Source organism: Petromyzon marinus, chromosome 31 (assembly GCF_048934315.1).
Source record: "Petromyzon marinus isolate PM22_M1 ecotype Great Lakes invasive population chromosome 31, UKy_Petmar_22M1.pri1.0, whole genome shotgun sequence".
NCBI lineage: Eukaryota > Metazoa > Chordata > Hyperoartia > Petromyzontiformes > Petromyzontidae > Petromyzon > Petromyzon marinus.
Window position 1 is genome coordinate 10281927 of NC_133697.1, and position 14824 is coordinate 10296750.

The window sequence follows — 14824 nt, forward strand, 5'->3', positions numbered from 1 at the left end:
GGGCGTTACATCACAAGTCCGCGAGAGATGGCGATGGATAGATCGTTACCGACCCGTGTGCATCAATGTTGCGGAGTTCACATTCGACGTTACATTTTAACAACGTTTTTAGACACAAGCGGGCTTTGCAATTCACCACAACAGTTGTGTACGACTTTACACATTTAGCTTCACCCACATAGAGAGAAAAAAAACACAAAGATCTCCCGTGTAGCCTTTTTGGGGCAAGTGCTGTTAGCGAGTAAGCGTCACCCTGTGAAGTCCGGCTGGGTGGTCACAACCACACCAGACTGCCTTTATCTCTCCAGTGGCGATCTTTACACACCACACCAGCCACTCATTCGAGACCGAGTCGACACAAACACACACACACACGTTTGGCTTGTTTCCTGTTTGGAGAAGTTGCGATAGGTGTTCTCCTTCTCTAATTGAAACAAGCCCTTCACGGATGCCCGTTCCGTTCGCCACTTCCCTTCGCTCTCGGCCGCCTCGCTACTGCGCGCCCCCGGTGCACGCCCCCCCCCCCCCCCTCAATGCAGCCAACGCCCCCCCCCTCGCTAGGGCCTTCTACTGTACAGAACGCTGGCTTTATTTAGAAACTCGCGGGGGGGTGCTGCGGCTGCTGCTGCCAAGGGTACAGCAGCAGCTGGTCGTGCTGGGGGGGGGGGGGGGGGAGTGGTGGCGCAGCGGTTAGCGCTACGCTGTCACCACGAACCCGGCCAGTCCGAGTTCGATTTCCGCTGACGGCCAAACACCGGTGACGATTAACTGAGCCGGTCCTGGGTCTCTCCCCCGTAGGTCGACTCAGCCTCAAATGAGTACCCGATGCGGTGTGTAGTCAACATCGCTTCTAGGGAGACAAAGGCGGCCGGGCGTTGCGCTGGCCACCCACCCACCCCCTCGTGTGCCACAGTGCCGGCCTTCATAGGTGCTGCTCGCTGACAGCACTTGCCCCAACAGTTTGTTCAGGCTACACGGCGGGGGGGAGGAGTTTCTTTGTCTTTGGTGGTAAGGAGATGGTCAAAGTTTAAAAATAAACGATGGGGCGGAGTGATGATGATGTTGTGACCTGGGAGATCACGTTGCCATTTGTTGGGGCGGGTGGGTGGTGGCTTGCAGAAGGCAGGAATGCAGTTTTTACAGCACCACCACCACCACCGCCACCACTGCCACACCTGAGCCGTTCTCAGCCGTTCAGGTTTACGCGGTGACCTGCGGTCAGGATGGAGAGCGGCCAGCGGCTTGGGGGCCGTCCATAAATGACGTCACGAGATTTTTGGCGTCACAAAAAGTTAGACCCCCCCCTCAAATATGACGTCACAAAGCTCTGCCCCCCCTCCCCCAAATAAAAATAAAACATGCTTCAAATCGCTTTAAACTATTGTCATTGTAGTGCATATTTAATGTGGCGCTGCACGCTGATGTTGTAGGAGAAAACATTTATTAAAAAGTCAATTTAATTAAATAGAACGTGTTTATATTTATTTAAAGTTGCGCATTTTGATGTGACGTCACATTTCTCAACCCCCCCCTCCCCCCATCGTCACACATCGTCACAAATGTCTGACCCCCCCCCCAGGTGCGTGACGTCATTTATGGACGGCCCCTTACGCAATTCTAGCAGTTGCGTGACCCCACTGGGCTTGCGCAAAGAACAACCTCGCGTAAATGCCGTGCGAACGTTTCGCAGATACACGAATCACAAATACACAAAACGACAAAGATCCCCTGTATATAGCCTGTAACAGACTGTTGGGGCAAGTGCTGTTAGGGGCCGTCCATAAATGGCGTCACGCACCTGGGGGAGGGGGTGGTCAGGCATTTGTGACGATGTGTGACGAGGGGCGGAGGGGGGGGGTGAGAAATGTGACGTCACATCAAAATGCGCAACTTTAAATAAATATAGACAACACGTTCTACTTAATTAAATAGACTTTGTAATAAATGTTTTCGCCTACAGCATCAGAGTGCAGCGCCACATTAAATACGCACTACAATGACAATAGTTTAAAGCGATTTGAAGCATGTTTTATATATTTTTTGGGGGGGGGGGCAGAGCTTTGTGACGTCATATTTGAGGGGGGGGGGGGTCTGACTTTTTGTGACGCCGCGTGACGAGGGGAAGTGGGTCGCAGTTCCGAAGTTCAAATCGTGGCTCAAGCGCTTGCGGCAGATTCGAATTCCTACAAAACATAAAATCCAGCAGGCAAGGACTCGGAATTGTTACTTAAAAAAGAATGCAGTCAAATAATAAAGTATTAAAGCTTTCGTGACTGCATAAAATTACTCGTTGTTTTTTTAACTCATTTTTTTTGTTTTTTTATATAATTTTATTGTATTTCTACATACGTGACTTTACCGAAAAAAACAATGATTAAGAATGCAGTCAGTTGTTGAAAGCAATATATTTTTTTCATTTAAAAAATCAATACGTTCGTCAACAACAACTGTGACCTTACAAAGAAAAAAGTACGGCAATAGGCGACGTTTCAGACAATGGCCCTTCTCCATAGCACGTTAAAAAAATAAAGGGAATGCGTTGAGTCTCGTTATTACAGTATTTGTGCTTTTGCGCGCTCCTGCCAACGCAGCAACTTCACCAAACAATTAGTTTCATGTTGAAAACTCCGCATGTTTGTGTGAAACCGATATACATGGGGGCTGTTTGCCAGTTAAGAAAGATAACAGGTGTAGCTTGGTTCGCAAAGCAGCAAGCACGCCGGTTCCCATGGGCACATATTACACCTCATATGGCCTTGGGCTGCAGGTTCCCCACCCTTGACGTATAGAAGAAGATTTCCGTAATATCATGATCGCAAAAATGATAACACAGCCACGTGGAAAGCACCGCCGATTGTAAACGAACCATTTAGTTTATACCAGCATGTAGGATTCGCTTATGATGTCTTTTGTTACATTGAGTTTACATAAGTGATATTTATCGACAAGCGTGTAAGCATCTTTTTCCCGCACCTCCGATTAGCTTGGTTGGCTATGTACGATGCGAAAGAAGTTCAACAAGTTCAACTTACATTTTCAAGGTTCTGTTTACAAAAATATTACATCCGATCTTCACAACCTGCTGCAGTCCATGTTTACATTTTTTTTGTCTGTTCTGTAGTTTCAAATAAGACCGGCCCAAACTAAATCAAAAAGATGGTATCTTATTCTTAGCTCTTTCGGTAAAGTCACGTTGTTTTATATATATTATTATTTTATTGTTTCCCTTCAACGTGACTTTAACCAAAAGAGCTAAGAATATGAATTACTGCAGTCACGAAAGCTTTAAATCAAAAGATGGTATCTTGTACATGCGCACCTAGGCTGAGTGTCCCGTGCTGTCCAACAAACACATCGTTGATACATTCTTGATTAAATAAAAAATACTTAAAAGTCATGGGCAGGAGCGTCTTAATGGCACTTTAGTGATGTCACAGTCACGTCGCTATGGTATGTGTTAATGCAAAGTCAAAGCAACGACAATACTTACCATGATTTTAAAGTTTTTTTTGTGTTGTTTTCGTTATTTAAGCTGTAACCTTTTGTTGAATGGTCAGGGGTGGATTTGGCCAGCTACTTGGCAAGTCACAGTTCAGCCACCCAACCTTGGGTTCATGATCCATATCGATAATCGGTCCCCATCCTGAACTCGTTTGTTCTGTCTTGATTGTATTGTACGTCTCGCTTGTTCCATTCTGTTATTCTCATAGTAAATTTATAAGCATTAAAGTACATATGTGGATAATTTGGACACTTTGAGCACACTGGTGCGTTGAAGAGTAAACCCACAACATTTACAATTTTTAAATGTTTGTTTCTTATACGCAATTACATGAATGTTAAGTATCGATATGAATTGATGAGTAATTGAATCACTACCTGCTACATCTCTGCAAAAGAAAAGTTGTTGGGATTCTTTGTTCCTTGAGAAAACATGCAAACCGTGTGTAATAAAAGATTATGACATTAATGACAACAGTGACAATGTGTGTAATGTGTAAAATGTGAGTCATTAAAAAAATATATTATAACAGTGCTGTTGACAGTGAAGTTGATGATGATTTCTTACGGATGTGTTGATGAGTAGATGGATGGGTTGATGATATTTGATGTTTGTGTTGAGGATTTTTTGTTATTAATCTGTTGATTTTTTTTAATTGATGTGTTGATGACGATTGTTTTTGACGGATGCGTTGATCATGAATTTTTTTTACGAATATGTTGATGATAGCGGCGCATGGGTTAATGGTGACTTTTTCAACGGGTGTGTCGATTTATGATTTTGACGGCTGCATTGATGATTTTTTGGGGTTTTCAGGGATGCGCTCGCGATTTATGCATGCACGTAGAACTTCTTTCGCACCGTACGTAGCCAATCGTGCTCATCGGAGGTGCGGAGGTGGGGGGGTAAGGACAACAGACTTAACACACGTTTTGGCGGGTGTGCTGTCATTCCAGGCGACTGCTGGCTGCTGGCGGCTATCGCCTCTCTGACGCTGAACGAGAAGCTGCTGACACGAGTTGTGCCCACGGGCCAAGAGTTCACCGGTGGCTACGCCGGTATCTTCCATTTCCAGGTGCTACAACTTCACAATCAGATTCTTATATTTATTTTGTGGCAGGAATCCAATGAGCTCTTTATCACCGATGTCCAGTGTCAAAACGTTACAACAACGACCAATACAAAAAAAAACAACCGATAGGAGTGCAAAGTGCAACAAAGGTGAACAAATCACCCAAAAACATACAAATAAAACTGAACCATCCCCACCCCACCAGGCAAAGACCACTGAGGGATTAACTAATTTATCATTAGCAAACTGGCCACAAATGATAGCTCAAAAAAGTGGCTTATCATTTGGACATTTGTAGCAGCTAAAAAAAAAAATCTAAATAATCAAAATGCGTGTTTCTAAAATGTAGATAGATACATGTTTCTAATTCTGGATCCAGGCGAACGCGACCTGTGTTTACGTTTGTGCACGCGAAGATCCACGCTGTAGCTCGTACGGACTTGTTGGGGTGAACGCCGTCAACGAGCAACGGTGAAGGCGGACGCTGCGCGCGATGGTCGGGGTGGGGGGCAACGTCACGCCTCCAGCCGCCTTTGCCTCCTCTGGCCGCCGATGTTTACACACCACACATTGTGTTCATTTGAAGGGGGAGTTGACAAATAGGGGAGGCCCAGATATTCATCAGCTGATGTTGGCCTTGCCCAGGAATTGAACTCGGGTCCGCGAGGTTTGCAGTGGCAATGCGCTAACCACTACACTATCTCTCCCCTTGACCCACCCCGGTGTTAGCACGCACACGCCACAATTGTACAAACACAAGTAACATGACAGCTGCAAACAGAATGGTGTTAGCCGAAGTGAAATATCAATTGATAAATTCCCCTTTGCACAATAGGACACTGTTACAATCCCTGCATTGATATGTGAGATGGGCTGTACTGAGCAAACAAAAGTCACGGGGGCCTGCTGTGCCCCAGCTGTGAACCTGAGCTCTGTGGCGATGTCCCGGACAACCGCGCTCAGCAAACACCAGTGGGCAGTGGCGGCGGGCGATTGCATTCACGTCACCGCTTGGCGAAATTGGCAATTGCCGGCACCCAACGATTTCTCAACTGGGCCCGGCGCCGCGGAAAGCCACGGGGAGGCGTTCCGCCGCGAGTTTGCCCGAGGAACTGCACGCGACGTTTTTGTTTTCGTCGCCCGTCGTTGTGTCTTCGTGCGCCGAGTCACCCTGTCCCACGCTGCACGACCCCACCCGAGACCCGGTTTTTTTCGAGCTCCCCGTGCGTGCATCACGCAGTCCGCGGTCGTTGCGCGATGCCCACCTAAACCCAGGCTCTTCATCCTTGGTCGGCTGAGCCATACATTAAACACCCATGGACCCGCTGCTGTCTTCAGCGACCCGTGAATTCGTTTGTAATGTAGAGCAGCACAAATTTTGGTGGAAAAAAAAATCTCTTAACGTCTGTATGTACGTCTGCATGTATGTATGTTGAACTTCTTTTGCACCGCATGTAGCCAACCGTGCTTATCGGAGGTGCAAACGTGCTGTGGTGTGCTCAACATCAGCAATGTTGAGATAAAGGTCGCCCAGGTGGCAGGGTGGTCACACAGAAGTAGCCACAGCACCACAGTACCCTCCTGTGCAGCGCCAGCCATAATCGGTGCTTGATAACAGCGCGATCCACAATAGCGAATCTACAGTCTCCAAGTCGAATTTTTCACTTGCAAATGAATGGGCATCATGCCGCCTTTGCTTAAATAAGTATGTCTCCGTCTGTCTTGATTTAACCAATCACCCTCAGCGATTTCATTAAATGTTCACAGTGCTGCATTTTGCAACTTGATTAAATCATTGATTATTGGTTTAACGCTGATGTGAATATAGCAGCTTCTAATGGTTGGAAGGGCCAAATAAAACTTGTATACAGCATATACGAAAATGAAAAACATCGCTTCTTATGCAGGCAAGTCGATGTGTGCCATGAGCTTAAAGAATCAATATTAATCGATAGATTACTTGTTTAAGCCCTAATATCTCTCTCTATGCCAATCTGTCAGTTTATGAGTTCATTCATATATCTACGGTCGACTCTTGCTTATCGTGGGGAATGAGAGGCATGACTTGGATAAAACACACACACACAGACACACGTATACCGTTCACATTGGAGTGCGTAACGGCGCTTGCGGATGGTGTTTGCCGGTGGCGTGCGTCTCGCCGGGGCCAGTTCTGGCAGTTTGGCGAGTGGGTGGACGTGGTGATCGACGACCGCCTGCCCGTGAAGTCCGGGGAGCTCGTGTTCGTCCACTCGGCCGAGGGGAACGAGTTCTGGAGCGCGCTGCTCGAGAAGGCCTATGCCAAGTGAGTGCGCTCGCGCGTGCTCGCGTCGCCCCCCCCCCCCACGTGAACCTCTGGGCGCGTTGAGCAAGCGCCCCTCGGTCCGTCTGCCCGTGTGTGAGAGCGGTGGCGCAGCGGTTAGCGCGCTGCGCTACGAACCCAGCGACCCGAGGTCGATTCCCGGTCAAGACCAACGCCGGTGACGATTATCTGAACCCTCTTTTACGTCCACTCAGCCTCAGATGAGTACCTGGTGTGGTGTGTAAAACATCGCCACTTGGGAGACAAAGGCGGCCGGGTGTTGTGCTGGCCACCCATGCCCTCGTGTGCCACAATGCCGGCCTTCATAGGTGCTACCCACTAAGAGCACTTGTCCCAACAGTCTGTTCAGGCTAGACGGAGGATCTTTGTCTTTGCTGCTAACGAAGTAGGTTTGTGTGAAGGTGAGTCATTTTGTCAGCTGACGCATGGGTTCGTGGGTACAGTTGCTTATGTATTTACAGATTTGTATGTTGAACTTCTTTTTTGCACCATAGGTATGTAGCCAACCGTACTAATCTGAGGTGCGGCATGTATGTGCATGTGATGTGATTCATGTGCATTTGAAGATTAGCTTGAAGGTGTGTGTGTGTAAGTAGACTCTAGAAGATATCCTTTATCTCTATTCAGTTACAATAAATCTGGGGACGAAAGATGATTAAAAAAAATGTAAAAAGCTATTTGGCATTCTGTCGATAACTCGGGAGCCAGTGGCACAGCAGTTAGCGTGCTACGCGATGAACCCGGCGACCCGGGTTTGCATTCTGGCTCCGGCTAATGTCGGTGGTGAGTGGCTTAAAATAATGGGTTAATAACGTCGACATTGACAAGGAACGTTGCACATTTGACCTCGTCATACGAAAGAAGAATTTGTGGCAAGTGATATCTGAACCGGTCCCGGGCACTCCCCTAGGTTGGTTGACCCTTAAATTAGTACCTGGTGCAAGTCTGTAAGCACTGGGGAAACAAAGGCATCTGGGTGTGGTGCTGTCCACACCTTAATTGGTGCTCACTAATAGGATTTGTTCCCAACAGTCTATTTAAGGCTGTTACGGGAGATATTTGTCCGTACAAGAAAGTGGGCCCGCTCGTCCTTTAAGCTGCTTGCTGTGTATAAATAGATGTGTCTTGTAAATAAACCACTCAGTCAGCACTGTACCGCATAGCTGACCATCCCTGTACGAGCTTTAAAAATCCGAAATCAAATGTGGTTCCTTGGCAGCACCGTGCTAAGATGTTAACTACCTCGCTTGGTAGACAGGAGGTCGTGGGTTTGATCCCGACCCTCAGGACTGTATATTTGGAGTTTGCGTGTCTCTCTCCCCGTGGTGGCATGGATTTTTCTCGGGGTCCCCTCCGGATTTTCCCTCCACATTTAGAAACGTGCATTTCGAGTATTTGGCTGCTATAAATTTCCACGTGATAAGCCACTTTGTTGAGCTATCATTATGTGGCCAGGTAGCTTCTGAAAAAGAGTTATATCGCTCCGTGGCCCTTACCAGAAGATATAAAAATGAATTGTTTTGTTTAGTATCGTTTTAGAAAGGCATGATACTTGAATGCATTCGTTCTTATGTTTTATCTCAAGCTGACGCTACAAGCATCGCATTTAAATTAATGAACGCTGTCTGAGATGGGTTCGCGCGATCGCCCCCTTCTGCTCCCTGGCAGCCGCGAGCGGCCCCTACTCCCACCGCGCGACGTGATAACGACGATAATTAATCGATTATTGAGTCAAATCGTGACCATGAATCGCCAACCATTCCAGCGAAACATTTCGCCCTCTATTAAAAACCAACGTAAACTTTCGTGAAGGACTTTCAACATAGCAAGCCAGAAGAACCATATTGGCTACGTGGAAGAATCACGAATCCCCCCACCCCTTCCATAGTCAATGGTAGTGTATTCATCAGGCCCAATCTCAGCACTGGAGCATCTGAGCTATAAGCTCAGAGACAAGGAAAAAAATACAGCACACGCATGGGGTCATTTTCTAAACCTTAGGCAAGTCATAAATACCTGAGCCGGAATGGCCATGTCCTGGGCCCCCCCCCCTTCCGCCTGCTCTGATGAGTCCGGTGTTGCCTGATACCGTCGATGCAACTGGTAATGCCGTCCAGAATGTCAGGATGTTGCGGTGTAACGATGCGAGGGAGGATGTGGAATGAAAGATATTTTATTTAAAAAAAACGTTAACAACAGTGATCCACGTGGTGTTATTCGGAGACGAGAAGACCCTTGTGCGCGTTTCGGCAGATCTGCTGAGCAGAAAAACGAAACCAACACAAATGAATTAACTAATTAAAACCACAGCGGCGTCGCCCCCTGCTGGCAGACTATACGCGTCTGTGAAACCCGGCGCCTTCCTCCGCGATCACCTCGCGCTATGAGAATGGCGCAAACGACAGATGTTCTAAAATTATTATTCTAGTTCAGCTCAGTTTATTTTGAAGTACCCTGTGAGCCATGGAGCTCTTAAATCGTGTTTCATCAACAAAAACAACACCGCCGCCACTTTTCCGACAAACGCAACAAGTCACAGTAGAATAAATAAATAACAATAACAGATAAGATAAATGAAAAAATAGCTTGCAAATCATAAGTGCAATATATTTAAAAAATGTAAAAAAAAATTTTTATATGGTTATAATTCACGGTGCAGCGCTTAGCACCAAACATTCCTCACAGTCCCTCGTGCAGGATGTGCTTCTGAGCTAAAGGCAGCGGCAGAAACACACAGATGGATTTGACCACCCCCCCTCTCCGGCACAAGCGATGCATTTCGCATGCACGGAGGAGCCCCCTTGTTTTGTTCGTAGCCAATTGAGCTTCGTGAGCCCTTTGCTCAGAGCCTGCGTTTGTTGCGTTCAAAAATGTAATTTCTCTGTTCGCATTGAGCGTGCCCCCCCCCCCCCCCCCCCCAGCCACCCCCCTCCCCCCCTGCCACCCCCCGCTCCCCCGCCTGCTGGGTGAGCTAGTTGTGCGTGCATCAACTTCACTGTATTTCTTAAAATATTAGCCGAGCCAATAAAATCGGGCGCGTTAAAACATCGGTGTTTTTTTGTCCGAATACGATGCGCGCTGAATGTGAAACGCGGCTGCTTGATGCGGCGGGTAGGACGAGGATGGCCACAGCTGTTGAGAGCTGTGGTGGTGGTGGTGGTGGTGGCGGTGGCGGAGATGACGATTGAAAAGCCCTGACGCAAGTGTGACAACGAGAGGTCGGTGAAAGAGCTAGGTTGCATCCCGTAATAAAAATACAAACCCAAGTATATTGGAACGCTTAGCCACAGGTGTGGCGTGCATGCATTTAAGGTAACACCGTTGAAGGAGGGGGAAAAATGGAATGGATGTAGATGGAGACGAAGTTGGACAGGTTGCGTTGTAAATGTAACCGGGATGGGAGTACAGTACGGTGCTGTATACCAATGTCACGGCAAGGCCCAACGTTGCAGAGTTGGGTAGCTTCATCGTTGAGGTCACAAATACTCAGTGATAAGTAGAACGATATGCTATATACGCTGCACCTAACAAATGGAATGCACCGTCTTTTTAGCCATCATTTCCCTAAACTCTTGTACTTAAGCTTTAGCTCAACCTCGTTTATATTTTACCAGTCGGATGAGCAACGGCTTAGTTTGCATTGGAATAATAAAAATAAAAGGACTGTGGTTAGGGCGTGGGGACTGGACTTTGAGAATCTCAAGGTTAACAGTCCACTGCCAGCGGTGAATATATTCAAACCTTGTTTGACAAACAAGGTTTGAATATATTCAAACCTTTGATAATTCACCGACTCTCCGTGTGGCCCATACATCTTAATTGGAAACAGACGTCCACTGTGCGACCTTTGGTCGTGCCTGGTGAGGATTAGGCAAACCTGGTCCAGCTCACTCTCCAAAACCAAACCGGTTTTCAGCTTGGGTCACATTCCAAAATTAAGGAAGAAAAGCAAAACCTGCATCTTTTAAAGTTACCGCTTCAAACAGGTTTTTGGAAGAAGAAACAGCAGCGTTGCGCTTAAGCGTATTTCGCCATGAACCCAGCGACTTCAGTTCAAATCCCAGCCATGGCTCACATCAGTGGCGAGCGACATCTGAACCGGTCCTGGGCAGCCTTGGCATCAACTCGTCCTGACCGGCCGTGGTGAAATATTGTCAAAAAACACTCCCCTTCACCAAAACGCGTGGGGAGGGCCTTCATCCAAACCGTTATTAAAAACACCCAATAACTTTTACTCCGTTTAATACGTAGGCTTTCACGACCAATATTATCCATAATAGCGGTTTTATGAGATCTAACACAAAAAAAAAGCTCTTATGGATAACTTTTACTCCTTTCGCAGCCTCCCCGGCTTTGTGTAGGCTGCCGAAGGATGTTTGTGGGCCTCGTGTGAATTTGTGGGCCTCGTGCCCAGTAATCCGGGTACCCTGGGTCCGGCCTCGCACGTTGCTGGTGAGAGAGAGGGTGGCGGGTCCCTCGCTGCCGTAGCCATAACCCCACATTCACTGTCCGGAGAGAAGCAGCGCTCTCGGTTTGCTTGTGTTGTCGCTCTGGAGGTCGGGAGATGTTCGGTCGCCACGTCGATGGCATTCGTCGTGATTTCTCAATCAGCAGAGTGGCGCGCGCGTGAAGGCTGCCATCATCATCTGGTTTCGAGCCACTTGGCTGCGCTCATTGTTCTCGTGCTGCAGCTGTGTTTTTGTTTTTGTACATTCACGTATGCTTCATTGCTAATAATAACAAGAATGACAATGTCTTCGAGCGATGTGACGTGGCACTACAAGGGTGTTGCCACTGTCTTAGTTTGCATTGCCAGTGAAATGCACGCCTTATGATGGTTCGAGAGTCAATGTGCGTCTCTCTCAGTCATTGGTAGCAGCATCGTCGCCATCATTATCAATGTGCAGCATCGCCTCGTAAGGTCAACCTCGTCATAGGAATGTTGAGCTCTCGCAATAAATCTTGTGACCAGCTCACGTAAACGTTGCATTTGCCCACGGTTCATTTGAAGATGGGGAGCCACTTGTGACGTTCATACGATTCGGTGTATGTCGTGAGATTTTTCGAAAACGTTTTAATTAATCTTTGAAAGCTGCAGCGGTAATAGTATAACCCGTAATGCTTCAGTACTTAATGTGCTGTGTCGGTCACAACATGTGCCCACGTTTAGCCACCACACCCACACTGTGAGCAAAAACGTTCTCGCCCGTTGTTGCATCATGCATAAATTAACGAGCTCTGGAAATGTAATATCGCCGTGCGTGGCGCTTGGATGACCATTACGGCAACGTTAAATGAACCCCCGCCTCCATGGCTTGCAACAAACACACACACACGAGATAATAAAAAATAATGTTGACAACATCCACACGTGAGGAGGTGCAGATGTGGTGCAGATCTAACCGCAGCTTATAAGCAGCAATTAATTTCTCTAACATTTGCCCTCTGCACCCCCCCCCCTCCCCCCCCACGTGCAGGATGAACGGCTCGTACGAGGCCCTGACCGGGGGCAGCACGAGCGAGGGCTTTGAGGACTTCACGGGCGGTGTCACCGAGACGTTCACCCTCTCCAAGGCGCCCCAAAACCTCTGGAAACTCCTCAACCAGGGCGTGCAGAGAGGCTCGCTCATGGGCTGCTCCATCGACGTACGCAAGCCCGCTCCTCCACTTGCTCGCTTGTCCACCTCCTCAGCCAGTCGCTTATTTATTGTACTCGCTCATCCCGGCCATTCACCCGCCCGCCGACTCGCCTGTTCGCTCACACGCACGCACGCTCGCTCGCGCGTTCGTTCGCTCACTCGCTTATTGACTCGTCTGCTTCCGCAACCTGTAGCTAATTCACCTGCTCGCTCGCTCACTCATCCGCTCGCCTACTTGCCCGCTTGCTCGCCCTCTCGCGCCACAGCAAGCATCCGCACTCACAAAGGCGCCCTTGTTGGACACTTGGCATGAGTACGAGTGTCTTGTTATTTGGCACAAAGAAACCAGCAGGGATGGAGCGATTCGGTGATAATAATAATAATTATTAATAAAATCCTATCTGCGCGAAGGTCACCCTTCAGTCAGTGTAATTAATGTTGTTGGGGGTTTTACTGCGCGTGAGGGTTTCTCACTGGCATTCTATAGCGGGCGTCTAGAAAACCATGCTCACACTTGGGAGTTTCTTCGAGACTGCTAACAGAACGGCAGCCAAAGGTGGGAGCTTGATCGAGAGTTCCACCGCGGCAGAGGTGGGACTGATGAGATCAGCTCCGTGAGATGGATTGTGGCATCACGGGACCGTGTAGGGTGACAGCGAAGGCGTGGACAGGCCTTGATGACCTAGCAGTGGATAAACAATGGCTGACTATAATGTCGATTATGATGATGGTGGTGGGGAGGCTATTATCCAGAAGTGAATACACATTTGACCGATTTATTTGTTGTGATAACTTTTTAGCTGTTTGTGCTTTTCATTTTGGTGCTATTTGTGAATTTCGTTTTACATTTTGCTTGGTCGTAGGGTTTTTATTTGCTTGGTAGTGGCTGCACATGGGATTTGGTCCACATATATCATTAACGTACAGCGTTATGGGATGCTATTAGCATGAATGACGTTATATATAATGAAAGCATTATTATTATTATTTTGGCATCATCAAAAATATAATTAAAAAACGATCATTATCGGTTTTCCGTCCAGCCGGCGAGCGAGCGGTTGTCCGTTGGGATGTACCACAGCGCGACTCATGAGCCTTGCCGCTGGGCTCTCGAGGGTTGTGATGCCTGCCGCTAACCAATCGTGTTGGATTGTGCCGCGAGGCTTGAAACGTTCGCCAACCGGTTTAAGCGTGACTTGACATTATAATCGGTTCGTTCGTGACTTGAAAAAAAACGCCATGCCATTTTCGTGACATGCGAAATCAATCATTGATTCTGAAAACGATAATCGCACATATCACGACCGTAGTTGCTATTGAACAAGTGATTTGGCCCTCCCCTAGGTCGAGTCAGCCTTAAAAAAACGCACCAACCCCAGCTTGTGCCGTGTTGGCCTTTCATAGGTGCTCGCTAACAGCACTTGCCCCAACAGCCTGTTAAACGCTACTGCATGTGGTTGATCTTTGGTGCCTTTCAGTTTTAATCGATTCTGTCTGTTTCTGTTATTCCCGTGAACAGATAACGAGCGCGGCCGACACGGAGGCCATCACGACGTGGAAGCTGGTGAAGGGCCACGCCTACTCTGTCACGGGTGTGGACCAGGTGCGAGCTTCTCGGTGGCTAGGAGATGTTAGCTCCCTCGCCTGGTATACAGGAGGTCGTGGGTTCGATCCCAACCCCGACCCCTTGTATGTTTGGAGTTTGCGTGTCTCTCTCTCCCCGTGGTCGTGTTACATTTTTCTCCGGGTCCTCCGGGTTTTTCCCTCCACATTTAGAATCAACATGCATTTTAGGGTATTTGCCTATACATTTCCACATGATAATGTTTTGCTATACACTTCCACATGATAAGCCACTCCGTGGAGCTAGCATTTGTGGTCAGAACGTGTCTGAAAAAGAGCTATATAGCTTAGTGAGCTTTGCCCGGTAAAATAAAAAAAATGTTTATAGTTTTTTTAGTTTTATAAAAAAAAATAGTTTCTCGCCACACCCATGGCCGTGATTAATCGCCTTCTGGCTGGCGTCCCTCGTGAACGCCACCTCGACACCGAACGCAAAATGCACTGAGTTGCTGTGTCGGGCAGCGTGGACCAGAGAACGGACGCAGCGCGGTGACGTTGTCGTGCTGACTGTTAAGAGAGCATGCGCTCAAGGGGGAGCCGATGGAGAACGCGTCGGTTCTGCAATTCATAGTTTCATAGTTTCATTTATTTTGGTATAGCCCTGTGAGCCATTGGGCTCTTGAATCGGGTGCAACCGCAACAAACAAAAAAAACATCTTAAAGTG

The 14824-nt window shown here is 47.8% G+C and overlaps 1 protein-coding gene across 1 annotated transcript in view; it reads left to right on the forward strand.

The window, feature by feature from the left end:
* Positions 1-14824, forward strand: part of LOC116947819 (calpain-1 catalytic subunit-like) — a 55337-nt gene that overhangs the window by 13390 nt on the left and 27123 nt on the right. The window contains exons 4-7 of the mRNA XM_032963995.2: positions 4459-4577; positions 6746-6879; positions 12375-12543; positions 14056-14139. Of these exons, the coding sequence (XP_032819886.2) occupies positions 4459-4577; positions 6746-6879; positions 12375-12543; positions 14056-14139 (506 nt within the window). The remainder of the gene's footprint in view (positions 1-4458; positions 4578-6745; positions 6880-12374; positions 12544-14055; positions 14140-14824) is intronic.